Source organism: Leopardus geoffroyi, chromosome D2 (assembly GCF_018350155.1).
Source record: "Leopardus geoffroyi isolate Oge1 chromosome D2, O.geoffroyi_Oge1_pat1.0, whole genome shotgun sequence".
In the NCBI taxonomy this organism is placed as follows: domain Eukaryota; kingdom Metazoa; phylum Chordata; class Mammalia; order Carnivora; family Felidae; genus Leopardus; species Leopardus geoffroyi.
In genome coordinates this window covers 81,766,097-81,792,505 of record NC_059334.1, presented here as the reverse complement: position 1 = coordinate 81,792,505, position 26,409 = coordinate 81,766,097, and the positions used below count along the sequence as shown (strand labels likewise).

At 44.5% G+C, this 26,409-nt stretch overlaps 1 protein-coding gene across 3 annotated transcripts in view; it reads right to left on the bottom strand.

The window, feature by feature from the left end:
* The window catches only part of EDRF1 (erythroid differentiation regulatory factor 1), a 39,852-nt gene that overhangs the window by 2,748 nt on the left and 10,695 nt on the right, over positions 1 to 26,409 (bottom strand). For all 3 annotated transcript variants that reach the window (XM_045439191.1, XM_045439192.1, XM_045439193.1), the window contains 15 exons: positions 24,057 to 24,204; positions 23,877 to 23,985; positions 23,476 to 23,587; positions 21,767 to 22,027; positions 19,322 to 19,393; positions 18,986 to 19,136; positions 16,779 to 16,967; positions 16,248 to 16,448; positions 14,626 to 14,844; positions 12,099 to 12,322; positions 9,761 to 9,919; positions 9,463 to 9,612; positions 8,008 to 8,161; positions 6,445 to 6,560; positions 5,215 to 5,366 (listed from right to left, as the gene is read on the bottom strand). In XM_045439191.1, the coding sequence (XP_045295147.1) occupies positions 5,215 to 5,366; positions 6,445 to 6,560; positions 8,008 to 8,161; positions 9,463 to 9,612; positions 9,761 to 9,919; positions 12,099 to 12,322; positions 14,626 to 14,844; positions 16,248 to 16,448; positions 16,779 to 16,967; positions 18,986 to 19,136; positions 19,322 to 19,393; positions 21,767 to 22,027; positions 23,476 to 23,587; positions 23,877 to 23,985; positions 24,057 to 24,204 (2,417 nt within the window). The remainder of the gene's footprint in view (positions 1 to 5,214; positions 5,367 to 6,444; positions 6,561 to 8,007; positions 8,162 to 9,462; positions 9,613 to 9,760; positions 9,920 to 12,098; positions 12,323 to 14,625; positions 14,845 to 16,247; positions 16,449 to 16,778; positions 16,968 to 18,985; positions 19,137 to 19,321; positions 19,394 to 21,766; positions 22,028 to 23,475; positions 23,588 to 23,876; positions 23,986 to 24,056; positions 24,205 to 26,409) is intronic.

Genomic DNA, 26,409 nt, shown 5'->3' with positions numbered 1-26,409 from the left:
TCCACTAAAATAAAACTACTTAGGCCACGCACAGGGGAGAGGACAGGTATGTTTACAAAAGGTACCACAGGACGGAGCTGTCACCCATTGGCCAATTATTTGCGAAAACCCACAAAGAGCTGGTGGTTCTCACACATATTTATGTCGCCACCTTGAGGAAACCAATAAAACATTTCAAAATTTACCCACTGCCATTAAACAGGAAAAGCGCTAACTTTTTCAACTGCGTGTGTCCCCACATGCACGGTCCCCTCCGCCTTCTCCTCCTCTGGTTCTCCAGAAGGTGGGGTGTCTGCCAACCGCTGCCCGGACCACCACCCCCTGCTGAGAAGCAGGGACAGGGCGGAGACGGCGTCCCACGCTGAGTGCTCCGCCCCACAAACGCTCTCCTTAAGGCCACAGAGGATTGTTTGAAAGCATTTACTGGAGGCGTTTCTGCTCAGACGGAGACAGCTAGAGCATCATCCCCCCCCTTAGGACAAACCCAACAACACAAAGCAGGACAAACTACCACTTCAGGAGTTCGGGACTGCTGGAATCTATCAAAGGGTTGGGGCTGCTGGGCCACCAGGCTGCAGACTAAGGACAGGCAGGGAGAGGGAGAAGTACTTCCTGGCCTGCGGCAGACGCCGAAACTGCTAAGGATTTAGCTACAACAGTGAACGAGCCGGGAGAGGCCGAGTGAGGGAGCGTGGGGCCCCTGGGAGCTGCAGGTATAGGATGAGGTCACCTGGCCTTGTAGGCTTTTCTTCAAGGACCCCACCAGATGCTCACATAAAAAACCTGGTGAGAGTCCTAAAAAAAGGCCCTTCGCGTGGGCTGGGCAACGGGACCAGCTACGGCTACAAGAGGGGCAGGCAACCCCACCCAGATCCTCCTCTCCAGGGAATGGTCAATGTTTATAGCAGCACTCCCAACAATAGCCAAATTATGGAAAGAGCCCAAATGCCCATCAACTGACGAATGGAGAGAGAAGATGTGGTTTATATACACAACGGAATACTACTTGGCAATGAGAAAGAATGAAACCTGGCCATTTGTAGCAACGTGGAGGGACCTGGACGGTATTATGCTAAGTGAAATAAGTCAGGCAGAGAAAGACAGATACCGTATGTTTTCACTCATATATGGATCCTGAGAAAATTAAGACCATGGGGGAGGGGAAGGGGAAAAAAAAGTCATAGAGAGGGAGGGAGGCAAACCATAAGAGACTCTTAAATACAGAGAACAAACAGGGTTGATGGGGGAGAGGGGAAAATGGGTGATGGGCATTGAAGAGGTCACTTGTTGGGATGAGCACTGGGTGTTGTATGGAAACCAATCTGACAATAAATTGTATTAAAAAAATAAAAATAGGGGCACCTGGGTGGCTCAGTCGGTTAAGCGGCCGACTTCAGCTCAGGTCACGATCTCGCGGTCCGTGAGTTCGAGCCCCGCGTCGGGCTCTGTGCTGACCGCTCAGAGCCTGGAGCCTGTTTCCGATTCTGTGTCTCCCTCTCTCTCTGACCCTCCCCCGTTCATGCTCTGTCTCTGTCTCAAAAATAAAGAAACGTTAAAAAAAAAAAATTAAAAAAAAATAAAATAAAATCAAGTTGCAGAAAAAAAAAAAAAAGCAAACCTTAATCTGCAGGGTGGAGTCGGAACGGGTAGCAGGGAGAGGAGGGCAACAAGGCATGTCAGCCTTCGGGCACTGGTGAGAGTCGATGCAGACAGAGCAGTGAATGGGGGGGGGGGGTGGGCACACTCTTCCCCTGGGGCAGGGGCAGTGTGAGGCCCAACGCAGAGACTCAGAGACCCAGTTTCTGCCCAAGAGAGGTTTACCCAAACTAAAGGAGAAGGCCTGGCCAACGCCCTTCCCGCCACAACAGACTAGACGCACCGAAGGACAAGTAGGAACGGAACACGGACTCCGGACTGGAGCTAAGAGGGTGCAGACAGAGCCTCTCTGAAGTACCACACACCTTCCTCATGAAAATGCTAAAACGCAAGGTGGAGTAGACGGTAAGAAAGACGTCAGGAGACCCGCTCCACACTAAGCCCAGGCACTGCTCGAGAACTTGAAGCCTGTGAGTCGTGAAAAAGTAACCGCAGTGACAAAAAAAATCTCAATCACCGCTCAGCTCCAGACTAGGAAACTGAACTCAACCCCCCTTCCTAAAGGTGTAAAAACTCCTGAGAGATGAAAACGATGCCCCTCAGTCTGAGATGTCCAGTTTCCCACAATTAAGAGATGGAGAAAGGTAAGGAAACCACATGTGTTAAGACAGCAGAACCAGACTCAGACGACACGGATGCTGGAGCTCTCCGACAGGGGATTTAGAAGGACAGGGATCACTATGTCAAAAGGCTCAAATGGAAAACACGGACAGTACGTAAGAACAGACTGGCTAACTTCAGCAGAGAGGTGGAGCCCACACAAAGAACCCAGTAAGAATAGCAGAAACGAGCACAGTAAACAGAATGCCTTCATCAAGTTCAACTGTAAGTGACTAAAATCAAGAATCAGAGAACCTGAAGATAGGTTAATAGAAATCACACTGAACCCTTGCTGCCCCGAAAAAGGGTGCAAAGGCAAGGGAACACATAACAGCTATGCAGAAGATCAGTCTAGCACAGGAACAGCTGGAACCACGGAGAAACAGGAGACAACGGAGCAGGAGAAATAAGAACACCGAAGAGGGAAGAACCATCGCAAGGCACCCACGAACAATAGGTTCGAACTGCTGGGGGAGGGGCACCTGGGTGGCTCAGTCAGTTGAGCGTCCAACTTCGGCTCAGGTCATGATCTCACCGTCTGTGAGTTTGAGCCCGGCTTGGGCTGTGTGCTGACAGCTCAGAGCCTGGAGCCTGCTTCTGTTTCTGCGTCTCCCTCTCTCTCTGCCCCTCCCCTTCTCATGCTCTATCAAAAATAAATAAACAGAAAAAAATTAAAAAAAAAAAAAATCAATACAACCGATGAATTCCTAACCAAACTGACCAAGGGGGTGGGGAAGATCAAAGTTGCCAATATCAGGAATGAAAAAAAGCTAGCACTACAAACACCTTTAGACGTTAGCAGGATAATAAGTGAATACTGTGAACCTATACATCTGGCAATAGACAAAAAGACTTTCATTCACTCAGAAAATTTTACCTGTGAAAAGAAGCTAAACTCTTTGTGAAAAATTTTCAATAAAGCCAACTCTAGGTTAAGATACTTTCACTGGTAAATTCTAACAAAGCTTTAGGGAAGACACAGTTCTACACTTCTAAAAATCAGATGAGGAAACACGGGCACCCTGATCTCACGAGGCCAGCAGGCTCTTCTCCCGAAAGCAGACAAAACCACTAACAGGAGAGAATCGTCCCCACACACACACACAAAAATCAAGTATTAGTACACGAAACCCCAGGGATATTAAGAAGAATGATGAATCCCAACAAAGTGTGGTGTATATCAGGGATGCAAAGCTGCTTTAACCTTAAAAAAAAAAAAAAAAAAAAAACAAACTCTCAATGAACCCCACATTAACACACTGAAGAAGGAAAACAATGTGGTCATGTCAACGCTTAGACCAGAAGCATCTAACAAAAATTCAACATCCACTAATGATAAAAGTTAGGAACAGAGAGGAACATTCTCAACTTAAAAAAATTTTTTTTAAGTTTATTTGAGACAGAGACAGTGTGAGTGGGGGAGGGGCAAAGGGCGGGGTGGGGGGCAGTGCGAGAGAAGCCCAAGCAGGCTCCGTGCCACCAGCTAGAGCAGAGCCCGACACGGGGCTCAAACTCACAAAACTGTGAGATCACATGACCTGAGCTGAAACCAAGGGTCAGACGCTTAATTCATTGAACCATCCAGGCACCCCAGAACATTCTCAACCTGATTAAGGGCATTTATAGAAAACCCACAGGTGATGCTACACTTAATGGTAAAAGACAGCACGCTTTCTCCCTGAAATCCTGGGGCTGACCACAAAGAGGCAGCAAAAGAGAATTCTTGAAGTGACAGAGCGGTTCCGGATGGTGATTTTGGCAGGAGACACAGTTCTCGAAGTGTTTGTTAAAGCCTGAAGAACTGTATGCCACAAAAAGTAAATTTTACTCTGTATAAATTAAAACAAATATAGATCAGGCTCTGTGCTGACAGCTCAGAGCCTGGAGCCTGCTTCAGATTCTCTGTCTCCCTTTCTCTCTGCCCCTCCCCTGTTCACCTGCTGCCTCTCTCTCAAAGATAAATAAACATTAAAAAAAACAGTAATTAAAAAAAATAAATATAGAGACAAAAATTACCCGTATCTGAAGATTATAAATTGGTAAAATATGCATGGGATAACTGACAATGTATGTGTTAAGATGAATGATTTTTTCCCCTTATTTTCCAAATTTTGTAATATGGCCAGATTGTACGTATATTTTAAAAGGAAAGACATTATTGGGGCTCCTGAGTGGTTCAGTCGGTTAAGTGTCCGACATCGGCTCAGGTCATGATCTCACAGTCCAGTCTGTGGACTTCAGCCCCGCGTCGGGGCTCCGTGCTGACAGCTCAGAGCCTGGAGCCTGCTTCGGGTTCTGTGCTCCCTCTCTGCTCCTCCCCTGCTCGTACTCTCTCTCACTCAAAGATAAATGAACGTTAAGAAAAAAATTAATAAAAAAAGACATTATTTATGTCACCTTCCTGATCCAGTACTCACTGCTAGAATTCCAAGTTAAACTAATGATGCCAATATAAGAAGTCTGGTAAAACAACAGAATTGTATAAGCTGATACAGGTGTAGAAGAACATTTTTTGCCGAGACGTTCACTCTTTTCACCAAGTTCTTGGGCATTACAAGGATTCTGACATTCTGTCATCTGCTTCCTTTCTACTGGTGCATTTGGTGCCGGGTATCAAAACCGTAGTCCTGACTTCCCATTTAAAGACAATGCTCAGAAGGGTTACTACAAACAGTCGAGGTCTTCATTCCAGGGTCATTCATGTCTCTCAGGGCAAATATTAAAACCAACAGGGTATTTACTCTTGGAAGCAAGATGTTTCTACAGTTTCGCTGTATCACAGGCCACACTGCGAGGAGTCTCATCTGGTTTAACAGGTCGCAGCACCACTTAAATCCCTGGTCGCCCACATACAAAACAAGAACAAATACAACCTATCCTTTCCCGGGGTCGGTAGAAATTACCTTTCTACAAAGTAAGGTGCTAGAGAAGAAATTTCCAGAGAACAATTCCATTTACCTCATTTTCTTCTTAGTTGAAGACAGCAGTTTGATGGACTGAAGGAGAAGGAATGACAACCGAGATTCAAATATACTGAGGAGCTTGATCACTTCTTCTCGACTGAGACCAGGCGAAGGATCAGCGGCTGGAGCGCTCTCGTCACTCTTCGGCTACCAACGACAAAAGGTCACTTCACCTCAGCTAGCGGACGATTACGGCTCCGCACCCAGGGATGGGGCTGCGGTGCTGTCCACCCAGTAAACGTTTTAGCCAAAAAACAAAACAAACCAAAAGCAGACCCGAGGTCATTTTCCCCCAGGCACAGCCCGTCGGTGGCAGGGGCCCTGACGAGCCCCTCATCCTGGAGATCATCCGACAGACTAAAAGCCGAGAAAAATGTCTCACACCTAACAGGCACTTATGTAGGCATTAATCCTGAATGGAAACCTACTTCCCCTGAGTGTACACTGACGGAGCAGGAGGAAAACGGATGCTCGACGGGGTGTGACACAACGGGGCTGGACAGGCTGGCGTGCGATGGGGACTCGGGGAAGCTTTTCGCCCCAGCAGAAGGTGGCATGAAGGCTGGAAAGCCAGGCAAACCAGAGATGCTTTCCAAGGAGCTTGCTGAAGCCCATTCATCGTTCAACTGCTCCCTGGCAGTTTACCGGAAGTTATAAAAGAGTACGTGCCTCTTTCTTAAAAAACAAACACAACAGGGGCGCCTGGGCGGCTCAGTCGGTTCAGTGTCGGACTCTTGACTTGGACTCACACGATCTCACGGTTTGTGAGTTCGAGCCCCGCATCGGGATGCTCTGAATTCACTCTCTCTCCCTGCCCCTCTGGCACTTGCTCTCTCAAAAAAAACTTAAAAAAACCCAATAACCAGTAACTTCCTTTAAAAAAACAAAACAAAACCAGAACAATGATAAAAAAGACACACACACACAAAAAAAAAAAAACCGTAAAAGAAAACAGACATTACACTATCAGAGCCTTACTAAGGTCTACGTGGTTAAAGAAAAAAGTATTTAACACAAAGCTATAGTTCCAACTTAAAGAGTTTAATAATTCCACCAAAAAAATATAATACATCACTGTTAATGTGTTTTTATGCAAAGCACATACGTTTATATATGCATATACACACACAATATACATACCTCACCCCCACCATACGCCCACTATATACATTCACCATTTAGCTTAAGGCACACAAAAACCAACGATAAATATTTCTCCATTTACCTGGTCAAATTCCTCTACAAGTTCCTTTCTGATGAGCTGGAATGCGTGTTTAGTTCTCACCATTATATCAAGAGCCCCAGATAGTGTTTTCAATTTTCCAACGTTGCTATTCTGACCTACAGTATGAAGCACAAAATGATCATCCCTTTCAATATAAATCTAGAAACCATTCCAATGTCAATGTATTACTGAACATTGATTTTCGAATCCCGTAAAGGTAGCTCATGAGAATCTCAACAGGTTTTCTCAATCCAGCTTTTAGTAATTATCCGTAGACAAAGCAAAAATCACAACGGTCTCCCTGCTGCACCATTTGGTTCTGTGAGGGTGACAACCCAACCTCCCTGAAAGACCTGAGTGTTAAGGCAAAGAAACCAGCTGGAAGCAAATGTTTCTATTCTATTCTCCCTCTCTCCCTCTCCCTCCCTTCCTCTCTCTCTCTCTCTCTCTCTCTCTCTCTATATATATACATATATATATATTTTTTTTTTTGGTACTCAATTTTTAAAGGGAAATTAACCATACTTATCTCAGCAAATGTGTTCCCACTACCTACTGCTTTTATGAAAATGATGCCTGCTCTCTCGAAGGAATTCAGACATGGCAGAAAATTCAAAGATGTAAATCAAGAAAGGTCACCCAAAACCCACTCCCACAGAGTGTGGCGGTTAATCCTGCCATAGGATGGCAAAAGGTTAACAGACGTACTCTCAGTAAACAGGATTTTTAAAACCGGCTTTCAACAGGCCATGCTTTCACAGATGCGCCAAGTCTAAATCAGAGCCGGGTGAGAGACTTCCTCCCGGCCACCCGCACCCCGCCCGCAGTGCCGCGACTTCCTTGTGCATCCTTCGGGGGACACTCCACTGGGAGAGTCCTCCACGTGGGTAAGTAGCACGTTTGTTTTAATTTTATACAAGAAAACAACTGAAAGAAAACCAAATGAGCAGCCGTACTTCAAATGAACGTGTGTCTCTGCCGCACAAGAGCTAGGTCTCCAGGGACCCCTCTGCACAAGGGAGCAGGTGGGCGCGAGTGAGAGAACGCGGCAAACACCCTCCGTGTGCGGCAGCAGCTTGCTCCCTGCCGTGGCCGAGCCCGGACAGAGCGGGCGCACTCGCTTTTGTCCAGCCCTTCCCTTCCCACGGATCTGTGCCCTGCGCGGGCCTACAGCTCTGCTGCCACAATCCACCGCTGCCTGTACCCACCATGTTTCAAGGGGTTCACTGCTCCGTTACCACTGCTTCTCCCTTCCTAGGTCGTTCGTGATGATTTAATCTCTGATGGTCTCAACTGACTTGCCCCATTTTTTCAAATAAGGGAGCGGGGGCTACGTTTCACTATTTCTATGAAATAAATAGGTCACTGAACGTAATCAAATCCATTTTCTAAACTTCAAAAAGTGTAGAGACTTCTGGCCCCTACCCAAAGTCATCAACTATGGCAAATTAAAAAGAAAACGTTATTTACAATCAAGAGAGATCTCCGGGTCTGCCTCACTCTAAGAGGATCCCACACTAAGTCGATGCCCACAAACACGAGAAATGAAAACGTAAAACTTACTGGTCATCTGAAACTCTGCAAACGCCACTCTTTCTAACTGCACTCTAAGTAGTTCACAGGGAGCATCTTTCAGAAGCTGAAAAAGCTTAACAGCTTTGCTATAATGAAGATCTGCGAGCACCCGGTGCTGCTTCCTAAGATGTTCATCACCAACCTAGAATCAAAAACAATCCTAAGCCTTGAGTTATTTCACAGTATTTCAGTGATTTCACAATAACTACTTAACTAAGTCTCTGGATCACTAAACGTTAGTGTTGTTTCTCTAGAAGTCTTCAACAGTGTTAGCTCTTACGTTTAGGTGTTTAATTCTTTGTATAATTTTTTTGTATACGATGTGAGGTAGGAGTCCAAGTTCATTCTTCTGGCATGTGGACATCCAGCTGTGCTAGCACCATGTGCTGAAAAGAAAATTCTTTCCCCATCGCGTGGTCTTGGAACGCTAAGGCTTGCTTCTGCCTTGGGGATATTAGGCCACCTGGACACGCCTGAATTTTGATTAGGACCTCCCGGGGCAAGGGCTAGAGAGTCCAGGGACAGTGGAACATGAAGAGAAATCCTCTGTGGTTAAGCTGGACCTCAAAAGGACAATATTTTCAGGCTGAGGGTACCCAGAACGCAGCCTATGCCCAAGGGACTGCAAGATAAATTATCTTAGTCCTGAGCAAAAAAAAACCCAAAACAAACAAATTAAAAAAAAAGGGGGGGGGGGGGAACAACCAAACAAAAAACATCCCTGAGAAACTTCCAACACAAGATTCCTGGTAGAAGCCACACAACCTCTCTGGAGGAATGCACCATCAACCTGGGCTGCAACGGATTCTTAAGACACACATGCATCTGAGTACCAGGATTCATGTACCGCGCTGTTCACAGCTATCAATAATTAATGAAAAATAATAAATAATTAACAATCACAGATTATTCCTAATAGCCTCAAACTGAAACGACCCAAAAGTTCAGGAATCACAGAGAGGATAAACAAACTGTGGTACAGTCATTAAATGAGCGCTACTGAACTAGAAAATGCACTGACCAGAAGGAATCTCGCTAACACAGTGTCCAGGGAAAGGCAATAAACCACAGAAGACTGTGTACAGTATGATTCGATCTATAAAGTTCACAACCAGGTAAAATGTAAACACACTGTTTTAAGCGGTCCAACAGGGTACATAACGGAAAAGTCCAGGACGGCAGTTACCCTGGGTGGGCGTGGAGGGAGACTCGGCAGGGAGGGGGAGCACACAGAGGAGACCTAACTGGGTCAACTAATACCCACTCAACTTAGAAGAGGAGAAAATGCAGCGCAGGCAAGAGGGAAAAGTTACCTACGCTCCAAATTATGTTAAAGCAGCTAACAGAACACATGGCATTACAAACACACCCTGAAATGTAAGGCCAACACCCAGAACGCTTCTAAATGGACTTGGCATCGAACTGAGGTTGGAAAGGCAGTACCTGGTTTCTCAGACAACTGTGGTACATGGACGCCAGCCTGTGGTGGATGGTCGCAGCTCGATACTGACAAAGAGGCTGTCGAGCAGACACGGAGTCCACATCACAGTGTTTCAGGGACTTCATCATAGCCTCACTGACTTCTTTCTCAATCTGGGTTTTGTTTAAGGGGGAGGAGAAAACAATGACAAGCCTATAATCTCAGAAGTATTTAAATACTGCTTGTTAAGGACAATATGTTCAGTACCTGTTAAGGGCCGAAAGTTGCAGACTTCTTTTATAGCCCAGCAAATATTATTACCTGCTCTTGAGCTTTTCTAGATAATGGCGCGTAGTCTTGCTGTAGAGTTGCCATAGTAAAGTAAGTAGTGGACAGTTCCCAATTCACTGAATCCCAAACAGCTGGGTGTATGTCTCGCGTTCCCAGGGACCTTAGAGCTTTCAAATAGTAATCAACAGCCTGTGCAGGGAGGGAAAGACACAGTTCTCACTCAGTTTAAATCTATGCCAACAGCATATTAAAAATAAAACATCCTTGGGGCGCCTGGGTGGCTCAGTCGGTTGAGCGGCCGACTTCGGCTCAGGTCATGATCTCGCGGTCCGTGAGTTCGAGCCCTGCGTCGGGCTCTGTGCTGACAGCTTGGAGCCTGGAGCCTGTTTCAGATTCTTTGTCTCCCTCTCTCTGACCCTCCCCCATTCATGCTCTGTCTCTCTCTGTCTCGAAAATAAATAAGCGTTAAAAAAAAAAAATTAAAAAAATAAAATCAAATAAAACATCCTTTAAAGTCACCCAGATGTTGATTTGATCTGGGGACAATTTACAGAAGGGCAATCTCATGAAAGGAAAAAACAATCTATGAAACGGTTTCAATGAAGAAAAGCTACTTAAAGTGGCTGGCCGCATGCCAGTCCACGTTTCCATGGCAAGTCCCTAAGCCTTGGTGCTTTCTGACTTCTGCTCATGCATGAGGATGCATTTTCTTCCTTTGTTTTTTTTTTATAGTTTTTTTTTTTCTTAAACATTTGTGTATTTTCGAGACAGAAAGAGAGAGAGAGAGCATGAGCAGGGGAGGGGCAGACAGAGGGGGAGACACAAAACCCGAAGCAGGCTCCAGGCTGTGAGGTGTCAGCACAGGGCCCGACAGGGCTCGAACTCCCGAACCAAGAGATTATGACCTGAGCTGAAGTCAGATGCTCAACCGGCTAAACCACCCAGGTGCCCCTGGTTTTTCTCCTTCTTTAACGAAAATTTGTTTGTATAACTAGTAAACGAGAAAAAAATAACTAGAAGAGTCTAAGGATAAAAAATCGCTGCTACCTGACTATAAAAAAGCAACCCCCCACGCCCCCTGCCTGAAAGGCATGCTCATTACATTTAAGCAAATAAAATCACATTTAATTCCACCGCCCGGCAATAATTTCTACATGTCTTGCAACTATCTACTCTCTGTGTATCTGTAAAGTGGGAAAAAACCCCTGAAACAGTCACTTTCCCTTTACAACCTCGCATGCCGTGACCAGGCTTCACTAGCATGCTCTGAGAGCTCTGAAGTACTTGTAAGGGAGCGCACCTGTTCCTTCCCCCTCTCCTACGCTGCAGGTAATTTGATAGACAAGAGAAACTCAATTTTTAAATTTCATAAAAATGTAAAATTTGAAATTTCTTACATCTTAACCATTTTTCTTTTTAACGTGCACCAATTTTTTGTTCAAGATTATTTGCCTTTTTTTCTATTGGGGCAGTTCATTCTCAATGATTATCTTATTTTTGAAGTCAGTACCATGCCCAATGTGGGGCTCGAACTCACAGCCCCAACATCAAGAGTAGTGTGCTTTACTGACTTAGCCGGTCAGGCGCCCCTATTTTCAACGGTTCTTAACTCTTCCCTATATATGAAGGATTTATTAACCTCTGATCTGTCATAGGTTACAAATATTTTCACAAGACTGTGGTGTGCTTTTCAATTTTGCTTTCTGTTATACATTTAAAAACCATTCTTTTTACACGTTTACACGTGTCCATCGTTTACTCTGTTTCCTGCTTATTGTATCGTGTGAGGCAAGTCCCGTCCCGTCTCCTCACAAAGGCTCTTCCTTCGTCTTCTCCTGGCACTTTCCCAGTTTCCCTCCACGTCAGCCTTTACCCCACCTGCCACCTGATGTCTTCTCTGGTTATGCCAACACAACCCACTGATCGTCTTTTCAACATGCCAGCTTCTATACTAAATTCTCCACATCTTAGGGTCGGTTTCTTTTTTTTTTTTTTTTAATTTTTTTTTTTTTTTCAACGTTTATTTATTTTTGGGACAGAGAGAGACAGAGCATGAACGGGGGAGGGGCAGTGAGAGAGGGAGACACAGAATCGGAAACAGGCTCCAGGCTCTGAGCCATCAGCCCAGAGCCTGACGCGGGGCTCGAACTCACGGACCGCGAGATCGTGACCTGGCTGAAGTCGGCCGCTTAACCGGCTGCGCCACCCAGGCACCCCTTAGGGTCAGTTTCTAAGCGTTGTAACTGTCTCATCACACACCATCGCCACAGCTCTCATCAGATGTATGGTATTTTCCTGGAGCCACGGCAAAGCTGAGTGCCGATTCGGTGGAAGTGGATGACATCCGACATGGAAGCAGGTGTGTTACCTTATTATAATACAAGCCTTCTTCCGGTGAAAACTCCCGCTTAAATTCATCACCGGCACCGCAGTGCGCCTGCGCACAAATTCGCATGAGTCTCCCCGTGTTGCACAACAAAAGGGCAGCGTTTGTAGCATCATCGATTGACTCGAAGTTGTGAATTCCTTTTTCAAAACAAGAAAAGCTTTTTTTCCACAGCTGCTGCTCCGCAGTAGACACACTCTTGCTGACTTCACACAAAAAAGAAAAAACCACACGTAAGCGGACATCAGTGTAAACCCCGTGTGTCCCAGGGAAGGACGAGGGGAGGAGGGCAGGGACAGGACGGCTAAGGAAGCAGCCAAGTGGAGTCACCACAGCGAGCTGCTGAGCTGCTATCGTTGTCCTCACTCGCCTCAAATTCACGGTGAGGCCCTACCCCCCAGTGTGGCTGTATTGGGAGACGGGGCCTTTAAAGAGGCAACTACTTGGGGCGCCTGGGTGGCTCAGTCGGTTGAGCGGCCAACTTCGGCTCGGGTCATGATCTCACGGTCTGTGAGTTCGAGCCCCGCGTCGGGCTCTGTGCTGACAGCTCAGAGCCTGGAGCCTGTTTAAGATTCTGTGTCCCCCTCTCTCTCTGACCCTCCCCCGTTCATGCTCTGTCTCTCTCTGTCTCAAAAATAAATAAACATTAAAAAAAAATTAAAAAAAAAAAAAAAAAAAGGCAACTACAGCTCGAGGAGGATAGGATGGGCCCTAATCCAACACGACTGGTGGTTTTCAAGGAGAGACAGACACCAGGGCTTGCACAGAGAGAAGACCAACTAAGGACATGGCTAAAAGGTGGCCATCTGCAGGCCAGAGAGAGGGGCCTCAGAAAAACCCAACCTTGCTGGCACCTTGATAATGAACTTCCAGCTTCCAGCTTGTGAGAAATACAATTTCTGTTGTTTAAGCCACCCAATCTATGCTATTTTGTTATGGCAGCCTGAGCAGACTAACACAATTATGAAAACGTGGCCCTTCTTCACTCTTAATAAAACAAGCCAACAAAATTATCTGACAAAGCACGATGTTATGAAGATTCAAAACACATGGTCCCATGGAGTTATGAGAGGTGTAATCTGTGTTGTATCCAACCCTCCTAGGTTTCTATCGTTTTGATGCTCCTTCACCACCAACTTCCTCCTCTAAACGCACCTTAAAAGCACAGGTTCTCACTTCTCAATCAAAAATACGCATGTGGGTTCCTGGGTGGCTCCATCAGTAAGACTGCTGATTTCGGCTCAGGTCATGATCTTACGGCTCCTGGGATAAGCCCTGTGTCAGCTCTGCACAGACAGCCGGGAGCCTGCTTAGGATTCTCTTTCCCTCTCTCTCTGCCCCTCCCCCTGCTAGCTCTCTCTCAAAATAAACATTAAAAAATATATATATAAAATAACATTTTCTTTTTAAAATTTTAAAGTTATTTTTACAAGTGCAAGTTGGGGGGGGGGGGGGGAGGAATCCCAAACAGACTCCGCACTAACAGCGACACAGGGCTCGAACTCATGAACCATGAGGTCATGACCCGAGCTGAAATCAAGAGTTGGACGCTTAACCAACTGAGCCACTCAAACCTCCCAATACGGCAACACTGTAAAAAGCATGAACCCTTTGTATCTCTAGTGCCAAGCACAGTCCACAGACCACCGCACGCACGCGCACACACACACTCACACTCTCTCTCGCTCTCGGATTACCTGCTGTCCTCATTCCTCTCAGCTCTCTGCCTCCTCACACCGGGTCCAGTCTTTACATTTCCATCGTTCTCATGGCTCCAACTATCCCCCCACCTTCCATCTGAGCGATTCCCCAACCTGCGTCTCGCTCTCCCAAATAGCTCAAGTCCAGGTTTCTAACCAACAACTGAGCGAGACCTTCCGCTCACATGTCCGCCGGCATCTCAAACTCGATATGGGCCCAGCTGAATCTACTATCCTGTGCCTGAATCACACAAGGCCCCTGCGTTACTAACTCTCGCCACCCACTGGACCGTGCCACCTCTGGCTCCTCTAGGCTGCCTACTCAGTGTGGACAGCACCCCCTTTCCCCAATCTGCCTGCCGACATCCTGTATATCACGGACCAACCTGCTCGAACCACACCTTCTCCCCAAAAGCCCTCCAAGAACCTCACACCTTCAATGAACCTCTGTCCCCACTCTTCTGGACTGCACTTGTGCTCATGGCATTTTCCAAAGATTTACATTTCTATCTGGCTTCCTGACACGGAAGAGAAACCAGGTTTCAGTTACATACCCAGCAGAGAGCCTAGCACCGGCTGGTTGTGCGCCTCACTTTTGAACGATACAGAATGGAGGACATGGAAATGAGGACTCTCAAAGGGCAACGGCTTTTTATTTATTTCTCGAGAACTTAAGAATAAAAGATTCTTTGAGAGAGCACCCCTTTATACATAAAATCAAATGCCACAATTCTTTGCCCAAACCACAAAACCAGCAAGATTTGCTACCAGAATAGGCAATAGAGAGAGGACTCCAAAGAGATACTCACCTACTCTCTCACTCTGCAGTGCAGCTGCCTGATTCATGTAAAACACACCAATTTCATTTCTGATATTACCCATTCTCTTCAATACTTGTACATAGTGTTCTGGGTTTTGGCTTTTTAAGTCACTAAATTGCAAGATTTCATTAGCAGCTTCATAACACTTACAACTAACTGAAAGCTGACTCTCTAAGTCTGTAGACAAATCAGTTGCCCATGCAAATCCTTTAAAAAAAAAAAAAAAAAATCACCGTGAGTCACATGAACCCTTCTTCCTTAGTATCTACATAATCTCACATTTTTAAGACCTCAAAATAAATATAATACTGTATAAACCTAAGATTCAATCAATGCAACTAAAATTTTAAGTTTCAAAGTAAAGACCCTTTATTTAAAAAACCATATTTTCCTGGGATATTGTTTGAATAAAGAATTATTTTCCTAAAAATACCAAAAACTTCCCAAGACCTGGATTTTACCAAGTACACCTGCTTACTGGTACAAGCCTAAAGTTGTTTGTGGATACAGAGTAAATCTTTTTTTTTTCTTTTTAATCAATGGAAACAGTTCTTGAAATAAAGCTCTGATTGCTACCAGAGGCTATTTAAGTACATTATGGCTTGCGATGTAAGTTTAACTCATTGAAGAAGCTACTAGCTCAAAGACTTAAGCTCAAAGACTTAAACCTGCTATGGAGTGGGAATGGAGTAAACTTAAGTGCAGGGCTCAAAATTCAAGAGGGGAAAAGGGAGTGCTACTGCCGTTAACACTGGAACATGAGAGAATGCCACGCTCACAAACAAGTGTTTTCAATGAAATTAATTTGATGGGAGTGGTAAAAACACACTGAAGGTTTTCTCACTGTGTGCATGAAAATCAAATGATCATTTGAGAAACTCCGAAGGAAAGAAGGGGAAGAGAGAGGGCAAAAAAATGAAGAAATACTACATTTCTCCCCAATGTACTTCTCTAGATATTACATGTGCAAAAGTTTTTGGGAGGTGGATATCAAGTAATCAACATTTCGGGAGCAAAAGAAGACAATTCCATGGTAAGTAAAAGGACTGATCTCTTGGCTCACTTACTGCCCTAACTGCAGCGTGCTGACGACTGTACTGAAAGAGGCAGGGATACAGCCGCTAGGAGTAATACTCCGATTTCAGAGTTTTAATATCTGACAACTCCAGAAGAAAGAAATATAGATATATTCACTAAGATAGTCAGCTATGAACGAAGTTTAAAAAAAGATCTCTGTATCTGAGCCCCTGGAAATCATTCAGAAGGTAATTCATTCACTTTTACCAACTGTTAATTCCTTTTCAAAAGAAAATCATGGCTTGGTTAGTGGACTGCAAGGTCACCTAGAAAAACCTGGACGGAAAGAGGAGTAAAAGGTCAACATAACTGTCTTAGAGCTTATTTTATCATTATTTGAGAATTTCTAATTTTACAACTAGAACGATTTCGAAACCACTTTACGCACAAATACACACGGAATCACACTCGATTTTAAAGTTAAGAGAGCAGAACAGAACTGCAATATTGAAACGCTAACATTTCCGCCCCTTCTCTGGACACACCCCGGTCACCTATGCTGGACCCAAGAAAGAGCCCGGTGGCCGGCGCACCTTGACACGGGGACTCCCTGTGGAGGCTGTGCAGGATCTCCTGGTCTTCTTTTGTTTGATAATTAAACTCCTCAAGATGTGCGGCTCTGTTGTTTGCATTCTGGGCCAGCATTAGTTGGATATCACCGCACAGCGTCAAATATTGAGAAAGAAACAGCAGCACTTCAGAAAGCATATTGGTGCAGAGGCAGCAGTAAGTATCTAGGCAGAAAGGACGGGAAAGAGAAAAGACACTGGTGCGTGAAAAATTAATATAATGAGTATTAAGAAAATCCGTTACTAGCTGAAAGCTTTGTACCACTGTACCCAAGTTTCTTACGTTACATATGGCTTCCTGGGTGTCAAAAGGAAGGGATAATTAACCACTCAAAGCAGAAAATAAAATCCTGAGTAACAGACTCAAGAACAGAAAGTTATTTCAAAATTAAGTTTTACAACAGAAACAAGAGTGAAATTCCATTTTGATTCAGATGCCTTTTCTGTTCTCCCTCCCAATGCCTATTAAACATATTAATTTACAGTGAGACTTACCGTGGCTCTGCAAAGCTAATTTAATGTATCGTAACGCTCTTCCGTATTTCTGAAGACTCATGGCAGCATCAGATAAAACATAATAGGCCTTTGATGACTTGAGAATCAGCTGGAGTTTCATTTTATGTTGCCAAGAACCAGGGATCATTCCGGACTGACTGGAATAATTACCCTTCTGAAGGGAGCCCACTATGACAGGAGAGGGGGAGAGAAGGCAGCACGTTTTATTTGAACCTAAGTCTCACCATAAAAAAATAATTTGTTTCTTGACAGAAACAGTCCAGGCTTAGGTACCATAACTACAACAAGACCGGTAAATACTGTGCTTTACCACTTAACAATAGAGTATAATGGCAGTGTTTCAATGGACCCTCATTGGGATTTCTGAAGGCTTTCTGCTCCCCGCAGCTGTTAATTCTGTCATTCTCTTTCAGGGTCACACGTAACTAAACTCATGACTGGCCTGTCCTTTCTCCAGTCTACATGCCAACCGGCCAGAAAGTTTACCCTTCTAAAACAAACTTTAATTGCGGTGGAACCCCTGTTCTAGAACACCGAAATGGTTTCTCACCACTTACTAAATCCTGTCTATGCGTCTTAGCCCCACTTCCTACGGGACGTCTTTGTCTTCCTCCGCAGTATTCCACCCCTACTACCCATCGGCCAAAGTCAAGTTACTGCTTGTTGCCTACACAGAGGCCTATTTTTTCCACACACACCCCCCCCCCCCGGGCAGTGGACTATTTCCTCTCCCAGGAACACTCTTTACTTAAAGTCCAGCCTATTACTATCTTCTTCATCTAACAAATGGTCATTTTTTGTGCCAAGCACTGTCCTAGGCACCAGCAACAGTGACATGCTGTTGTATGGCCTCCTTCCTTGGCGATCTCCCAGAGTAGAGGTGCAGACGAGCTGCTAACATAAACCACAGCGAAATCGATTAAGTGCGAGTACGGAGATGAAAACAAAATGGCTGCAGGAACCCTCCCTCCCCAGTCTCTCAGCCTCAAGATTTCTCTTTTTCCGATCAGCAACGACACAAGTCTTTCAAAGGAATGAAGGCACAATCTCTGTTATGGTTTTTTTTAACGCATGGATTTCTTTTCCCTCTGCTACTGCATGAACTTTCTGCATCTGAGGTATTGTGAGAACACCAGAGATGAAGAAGACACAATTTTTGCTCACAACCATATTGGTGTGCACGCAGAAAACCATTCGGCACAACTAACTATAGCAGTAGACAAAATTAAGTGCTCAAGGACAAAGCGGTTAAGAAAATCAATTCTGACTAGAGACGGGAGCGTAAAGATCTTGAACATACATCAACGGGATTTTCAACAGCCGAGTTGGGGAGAAAGGAAGGAAGAAAAGGCATTTCAAAAAAAAAAAAAAAAATACCATAAAAAAAGGCAGCGATGTCTCAAGTCCTGGTGTTCTCACTGCAGAGGGGCTCAGGCCTGGCACACAGCAAGCACTACATAAACGCTAGGGAAATAAATTCACTTCCCCACCTACAACTTATGTTCATGAAGAGAAGAAAAGTCAGGAAAGCATTTGGTATTTCATACACACAGGCTTCCAAAACATTTTTTAAACAAAACCGACTTTTCAAAAGTCCACAGTCTCTCCATGAAGTGACTTTCCTGAGGAACCAACCAGACAACGTATAAGTGACCTTTCTGGTTTATTCAAGAACCACGGGGTAACAACAGCCAACAACTCTATGGGGCTTACATGTGCCGCGGCTCTAAGCCCTTGACATGTATTAATTCCTTTGATCCATATGAAACCCTTTAAAACAGGCACCACTGTCTCCAGTTGGAGAGAAAACAAGGCTCAAAGAAGTGGAACTTGCCCGAGCACAGCCAAGATTTGAAGCGAGGCAGTTTGGTTCCTAAGTCTGCTCTTCAACACTGAGCTGCTTTAACTGAAGTCATTTCTTAGGAGAACCCTACTGGGCCGAAGGCATCAGCTCTTTGCTGCAGGGGGGAGGAGCAGAACTTACTAGGAGTAGCTATAAAGGATCAAAATTATCCTCTGTTTTATACTTTGAATGAAACGGTATTTCCCCCCACTTTCCATTCACATGGCATCCTTTTCCTGAATTCCTTTCAATGAATGCCTTAATGGACAGAAGTCTGCCGCTGATAAAGGACTAGTACACCATTCTATAGAAGAGTCCTTATTTGCACATCAATCCAACTTACTTTTGTCCAAAAACAAGGCCATCTGCTTCTCCAGACCCTCAGGACCCCCCCTTGTGGACTCATCTTCATATTTTAATGGGATCGGGGTGTTGGGGTCAGCTGCAGGAAGGTCGCTTTCTTTTTTAATGCTGCTATCCACAGATTTTAGCCCCTTTAAGCAAGGAGAAACAGTTATCACACACATAACGAAAGGTCAACTATAAACGAGATACAAGGCACTAAACACATGCAGGAAAATTTACACTCTGAAAATAGACTTTAGTCACCAACAAACAAGTGCTATGTGCATACCAAGTGCAAGTTCACCGAAACAGTGAAGACCAAACGAAGGCCTACCTCCAGAACATAGCTGAGCACAAGTCTACAGCGCTCCTCGGTGTCATGGCAAACCGGAAAGGTGCAACTGGGCTTCAGAAACAGACATTTCAAGTGATTAGTAGGCCGCCCCCATGACAAATTCCACAGCTCTCGGCTCCTGGGAATTACTAAAACTCCACACGTCAATAACTTCAACATTTGCTTACGCATTCAGCTTCGTGAGGTAACGTACCGCCTTAACTGCACATTAAATTGATACAAGCATCAACAAAAATCTTGCCTGATGAAAAGATCTTCCCAAGTGCATGTGACTTTCAATTCTTAAAGTTTTAAACATAATTCTGTTATGACACAGCAAGAACGTAATGTTTTAGGTAAACGCATACCCCATCTCAGAGGGCAATGTGGCCCCTGGTCAGCACGGCTACTTGGCAACACGCAGTTAACAGTACCCCAATTTGGCAGTAAGTTAACGAGGATCGCCAGTGGTCTCGGCGTATAATTTATGTGCTTAAGTAGGAGCAGAACCAGTTAATGACCTACATCTACGAAGTGATAGTACGTGTAGGGGCCTCTGCGAGGCAGGTCACTTTTGGGGACTCCTGCAAGGCTGGAATCACTGTTCTCATTTTACAGCGAGCACAGATGTGAAGTGATCTGTCCACAGACACAGGAGGCTGAAATGGAGGCGTGGAAGCCATGCTGACTGTACTTCAAACAGTACGTTTTATGAGGCAAGGCTCACTAAAGACACGTTTACAGGAATACCATGACTGTATTTTTGAGTGCCTCGGATAGCAATAAAAATCACGGTCTATGTATTAAAAAAAAAAGTCAACTAACGTATCACTACGTCTTTAATTATCATCTACTTTAAATCTTTTAGTTAAAAGACCCATAAATCCAGGGTCTTTACAACGCAGTTCCCCAAATACATAAAATTATTGATTGCAGAAGTTCTGTTCATAATCAGAGAAAACAGTTTTTTCAACTCTACTGTGGAGTTCAAGCTGAAAGTGCACGAAAACTCGGATGGACAGTAACTTTTCCCACAGTCATTTAATCAAGTATTTACGGAGCACCTATTATGTGTTTGAGACACAAGAATGTCCATACCTACAGGGAGCTTCTGTTTTAGCGAAAGGAAACAAACACAAACCTCAGGGACAGATCACTACCTCCACGAAGGACAGAAAAATACAGCATGGTTTTAGCTAGAGTGGTCTAGGTCTCTGAAAGGAGCGACACTTTCATCAGGATTTAAGGCTTAGAAAAAGGCAACCACGCAAACTTCCAGGACGTGCTGAGCACAAGCAACGGCAGATGCCTCCACTGGGCATGATCCTGATGAGCTTGAGGCAGGAAAAAAGGCAGTGAGGGGAAGGTAAAGGAGAGGGAGAGTGCAGGAAGTCAAAAAGCTAGGCAATGTTTTATGGGGACAGCGAGGTCCTCTAAAAGCTTCCCCGGATATAACGTTTCCACCTGAAAGTTTAAACTCTGAGCTTACGTTAAGAGATGATCTGTAAATAGGACCATATCTCAGTTCAGCGAATAGCCAGTGTCTTTTAAGGCTGACTTGGATCTGATCACAGGGTGGACTGGAAGGTAGTTATGATTCAGAAAACAGAGGGACGCCTGGGTGGCGCAGTCGGTTAAGGGTCCGACTTCAGCCAGGTCACGATCTCGCGGTCCGTGAGTTCGAGCCCCGCGTCGGGCTCTGGGCTGATGGCTCAGAGCCTGGAGCCTGTTTCCGATTCTGTGTCTCCCTCTCTCTCTGTCCCTCCCCCGTTCATGCTCTGTCTCTCTCTGTCCCCAAAAAAATAAACGTTGAAAAAAAAAAAATTAAAAAAAAAAACAAAACAGTAACTTCATTCTAATGTCTGGAGAAAGACTGACGGTAGAAGAATAGTCAATGCAATCCACATCACCAGAAATCCAAGGGTGGGAAGTTGTCAGGGTCTATCTGACCTTGACCAGGACAGAGATATGTCCAACCTAGTTGACATGGCCCAGTCACTGAGTCTACCAGACCTTGACCAGGACAGAGATATGTTCGATCGAGCTGACATGGTCCAGTCACTAAAAGAGTCCTGTCCTGTAGCCCTGGGATAAGGTACCGGGTTCCTTGCAAATGGACCAATGAGCCACCCTCTGTCTACTTCTTCTACGTTCACCAAGCAATATATGCAGTTTCCCAGCAACCCAGAAACGGAGAAGGAAGACCCTAGTGAGGAGACATGACTACCTGCTGGTCACTGCAAAGGAAAGTCTCCTACGTAAAAATTAGTATACTGATGTGCGATTTGCACGTTGCCCGCCATCGGTCTGCATGTTGGATCAGTTACCCTGGGGCAATTACAAATTTGACCCTGGACCATAAAGGATCTCCTGAAGTAATGCCTTCTTTTGAGAGGCTAGCTGTATTCAATTAACCACTGGTAAAACTTTAACAAAAACGCTTACTCGGATTTGATGAATGGATTTGTATTTCTCCGGAACTGACAATTCTCCAACAGACTTAATGATAGCTACTGCTTTGTTATCATCTGATGGATCAGAACCGGTGCCATAGGATCCATTTTCATCGCTGTCTGCCAGCTCTTCCTCCTCTTCACTGTAACTTTCATCAGAATTTTCATTTAAAGGAGATTCTGAACTTTCTTCTTTTTTAGGTTCATCTAATTGAAAAAGTTCTGAAAGCATGTAATTGGCTGAAGCAATAATCTTACAAAAAGAAAAAAAAACAAAAGGAAATGTGTGTGATTGTCATCAGAACTGAGCATTCTAAAGCAGAATGAATGTTACTACTGTACTAATCGATTTCTGGAGGTCTGCAACAGGCTTTTTCCACCAGACCGTTACACTCAGAAAGAACTGGTCCCAAGTCAAAGGTCTGCCATAAAAATCTTCCTGGGTTGGTATGTTTATTTCCCGAAATTATTCCATCCCCAGCCCATCTCTTAAAAAAGGGGGCAACTGGTGACAAAAGTTTTCACGTGTGTAGTGTTTTAACTGAAGTATTAGCAAGAGAACACTCCATATTAACTGAGAAACCAGAATTTCTCTTTATAAGCTATGAATTAATAAGGGTTTTAATAAGCAACTAATACATGTTACAGGATCCTTGGTTCTAGGGGGAAAAAACCTCCACTAGCTTAATGAAGGAAAAGTCCATCCGGGCACCTTGTAAAATTAGTGTTCATGTATTACCATTATTATTCCACTCTATTATTTGTTATTAATTCTTGATCACATTCAGTAATTGTAACACCAGTTTCCAACTTTCACATAAACTATCCAATTTCCACAAAATATCACCACCTCCATCAATTAAATATTTAAGTCAGAAATTATTTTGTCACTTTTCTTCAAAAAAAGTTTTCTCTTGGTTTAGTCTCTAAGATAAACTTTTATAGTCAAACTGGATGTGGTGACAATTAAAATTAACTTGGGCCTTTAAAAAAAGTGCACGTGACACAACTTTTTCTAATGTAAATGGGATACAACTAGCAGTAAACCACAAAGCCGCTGTCGCTGTCGGATTCAGACACCGGAGGGTAAGGAGAATGGGAAATCCCGGGGCACACGGCTCAAGGATTGTTTTGAGAGAGGCTTTGTACATTTAAGTATGGAGTGCGAGCCTAATTTACACAACAAAGTGATAACAAGGTCCACGTGTGTAAATGGATCTTTTAAAAGATACTGCAAATACCGTAAAATAGTTTCTCTACCTTCTAGATGCGGTAAGACAAAAGGAAAAAACAGCACTACTCAGTGAAAATTACGGGAGTCCCAAATTTAGAGAACAGGGCTATCCAAGAGAAATGTAATGGAAGCCAGCCACATAGGAAGTTTTAAATTTCTAGTGCCTAAATTATAAAAAATAAAATCTGGGGAAATTAATTTTAATGTATTTGTTCCACTGCACAAAACACGATCATTTCAACATGCAACGTGTACACACAACATGCGGAATTCAATGTGTATTTTACACTTAAAACACATCCCAATTCAGATGAAGCACATTTTCAGTGCTCAGCAGCCACATGTGGTTACTGGCTGCCGTAATGGGGCAGTTCACGACTATGCGTTAAGCAGCTTTAATGTGTACGCAACAATTCTCTATCAGAATGCTAGACTGTTTCTAAAGAACACGTAAATGTTAATCTTACTTGAGGATGTCTGCTTTTGTCCAACAACTTAACACAATTAAGAAGCAATGTTCTAATAGTTCCGTAGTGTTTCTTATTCTGATTCTTCTTCATCATCATGTTGCAAGCAACCCTAGAAAAATATTTGTATCATTTCACACCCATTCCTCATTCTCTGCAAGACTCAAGTATAAGCATACTCCTCCTACCTTCTAATAGTATGAGAAATACAAGAAACCATTACCGTATCTTTTGAATATGGCATTCATCCCCTGCAAGTGGACACTGACAGAGTCTGCATACATATACACATACTTCGTCTCTTAAGCCACAAAAACCGAAAGGGTATTTAAAAGATTTAACCTAGATAGTGTGGCCATACACCTTAAAATTCAATTAAGTTTACTTCTCCAAGCACTCACTTATATAAGAGAATAGCCACCGGCATTGTGAACGGATTTTGGTACTTGTCTTCAGTTTCTTCACAAAGAGTAGTGAGATCATAGAGCTTCACTATATCACTCCCACTTGCTGAAAAGGAAAACAAACCTCAGTTTACTGGAGTCGCTCAATCATTATTGGTCATTCAAGAATTCGTTTACCTTTAAACAGCCAATAGGTATGTCCTTCTTTGGTACAATTAGATTTCAGAAACGATAAAATATTCTGTGCAATGTCTTTTATGACCTTCGTAGAGAAGTTCGAGTTTTCCAAATTGGGAATCTCTTCTGTTTTTATCATTTCATACTTCTGCAAAACACAGAATACATTTTCAGAAAAACTCCTAGGCGGCAACACTTCTCTTACTAAAAAGGAACCAAATACATAGATCCTGCAGTCAGAGATCTCTGCAGCCTGGAAAAATTTCAACCGCTGGTTCTCAATCTTTTTACGGCTCCAGCATTCTGAAGGAAATGGGACCCACCTGTCGGCAATGCCGTCGGTTGCCACAGGAGTGAGTCTCAAGCGAGAATCACCACCGATTTAGAACCACAGATTTAGGCGTGATCCTATTCCGGTCCTCACGTGCAGCAGCTCATAGCACACCCTTTCTTCTCTCCACCTAGTGGTTTTCACCTGGGAGGGTGGCAGACAAGGCGGACTTCACCCAGCAAGCTCTTCCCCCCCCAGACACTAGACTCACCTGGAAAGTCTCCTCAGTAGACCGTCCTCTTCCCTGAGGCTACAGACTCTACCCCTTTGCAGACAGGGAGACAGGGCTGGGAGGCAGCAGCGAGAGCACAGGCTGCGTGGACACGACTACCACTTTTAAAGGATCTCCATTTTTCTAGCTTCTCCTCTGTTCACACTTCCCTAAATGCCTCTTACCACACTTTAAGAAACTCCAAAGCAATTGGAAAATAAGACCAACAGTCTCCCAAGGTTGCTTTTCATCCCTCTCGTTCACCTAAAGCCCCAAGTTGTAATTTCCTTCCTTAAGATGCTCTTCTCCTGGATTGTATACCGTGCTACTGGGGATCTCGTTCCCTCTGAATGCCCCCTTCCCTTTCACCCACATGGGGAAAGGCTCCAACACTGGAGGTGAAGATTCCCATGGTGATGAAGTTCAACAGTATCCAAGCAGATGGCGCCTCAGATTCTCTTTCTAGCCCCACCTTCTCTAAAGCCTGCAACTTCAAAATGCTCACAGACATTTCGATGCTTTCCTCAAGCAGAACACACGCTCGCAGAGAGACCCCCTTCCTCACCTAAACCAATTCAATGTCCCATCTCAGGCAAGGATACCACCATTATTCCAGTCCCCAGGCTCTGGGATTCCCTCTGACGCACCTCCCCCTCCTGCCCCAGCCTCTCCTTTAAGGCTGCCATTTAGGGTAATGGTACAGTGTTTCCCAACCCAGGGTGCAGATCAGAATCATATACAAGCTTTCTTTTTTTTTTTTTTAATGTTTATTCATTTTTGAGAGAGAGAGAGAGAGAGACAGAGCATGAGCGGGGAAGGCGCAGACAGAGGGAGACACAGAATCTGAAGCAGGCTCCAGGCTCCAAGCTGTCAGCATAGAGCCCGAGGCAGGGCTCGAACTCATGAACCGTGAGATCATGACCTAAGCCGAAGTCGGAAGCTGAACCAACTAGGCCACCCAGGCGCCCCCTTTCTTTTCCTTTCTTTGACAGATACACAGATCCCACCTATCCCGATACACTAAGGGACCCAAGCAAGTGTGTTAACAGGCCCCTGGGTTGGAGCACAATGGTTAAAAGGATGGCCTCAGCCAGACACAGGTTCAAATACTGGCACCACCACTTACTAGCAATGTGGCCCTGGGCGACTCATTTGAGCGCCCTGATCCTCAAGTCTCCCTCTTCATCAAGAGGGAATAATGGTATTTGAGCACCTAAGATCAAATGAGTAATGCAGCTAAAGCATTTAACAAGGTATCTGGAACAAAACAAGTACTCAGTAAATGCTAGCCATTCTTGCTGTCACTTCTTAGTATTCCCTCTGTAGTAGAAGTCCATCCTGGTGCTCGCGATAACGCGAGGCTCCCCAGTCTTGTCTCCAAGTCCTCTGTGTCTGTTTCCCGTGCCTTCTCCAAATTATGATTCCAACACAACGAATTTCACCTCCCAGACACAAAGCCTTCACAGATTCCAGATTATTAAGTGAACCAAGCCCGCACTTAACTCAGAATCCGGGACTCTCCATCATTTGACCCCAGCTTTTCTAATCTATTTGCCATTCTGCTATGTGCATCCTGTGTCCCCCAGCTGTATTTATCATCAATCCCTTCATTTACTTACACCTTACGTTAGTCTTTTAGAACACTCATCTCTTGTTTTCCGAGACGCTATCATTCAAGACCCAGTTGAGAGGCCACTTCTTCCAGGAAGTCCTTCTTTTAGACCAAAACAGAAGTGATCTCACCTTCCCCGATCACCCAGGCTTCTGTGTGTGTACTGCACTTTGAACACATAATCGATGGTCTCCTATCT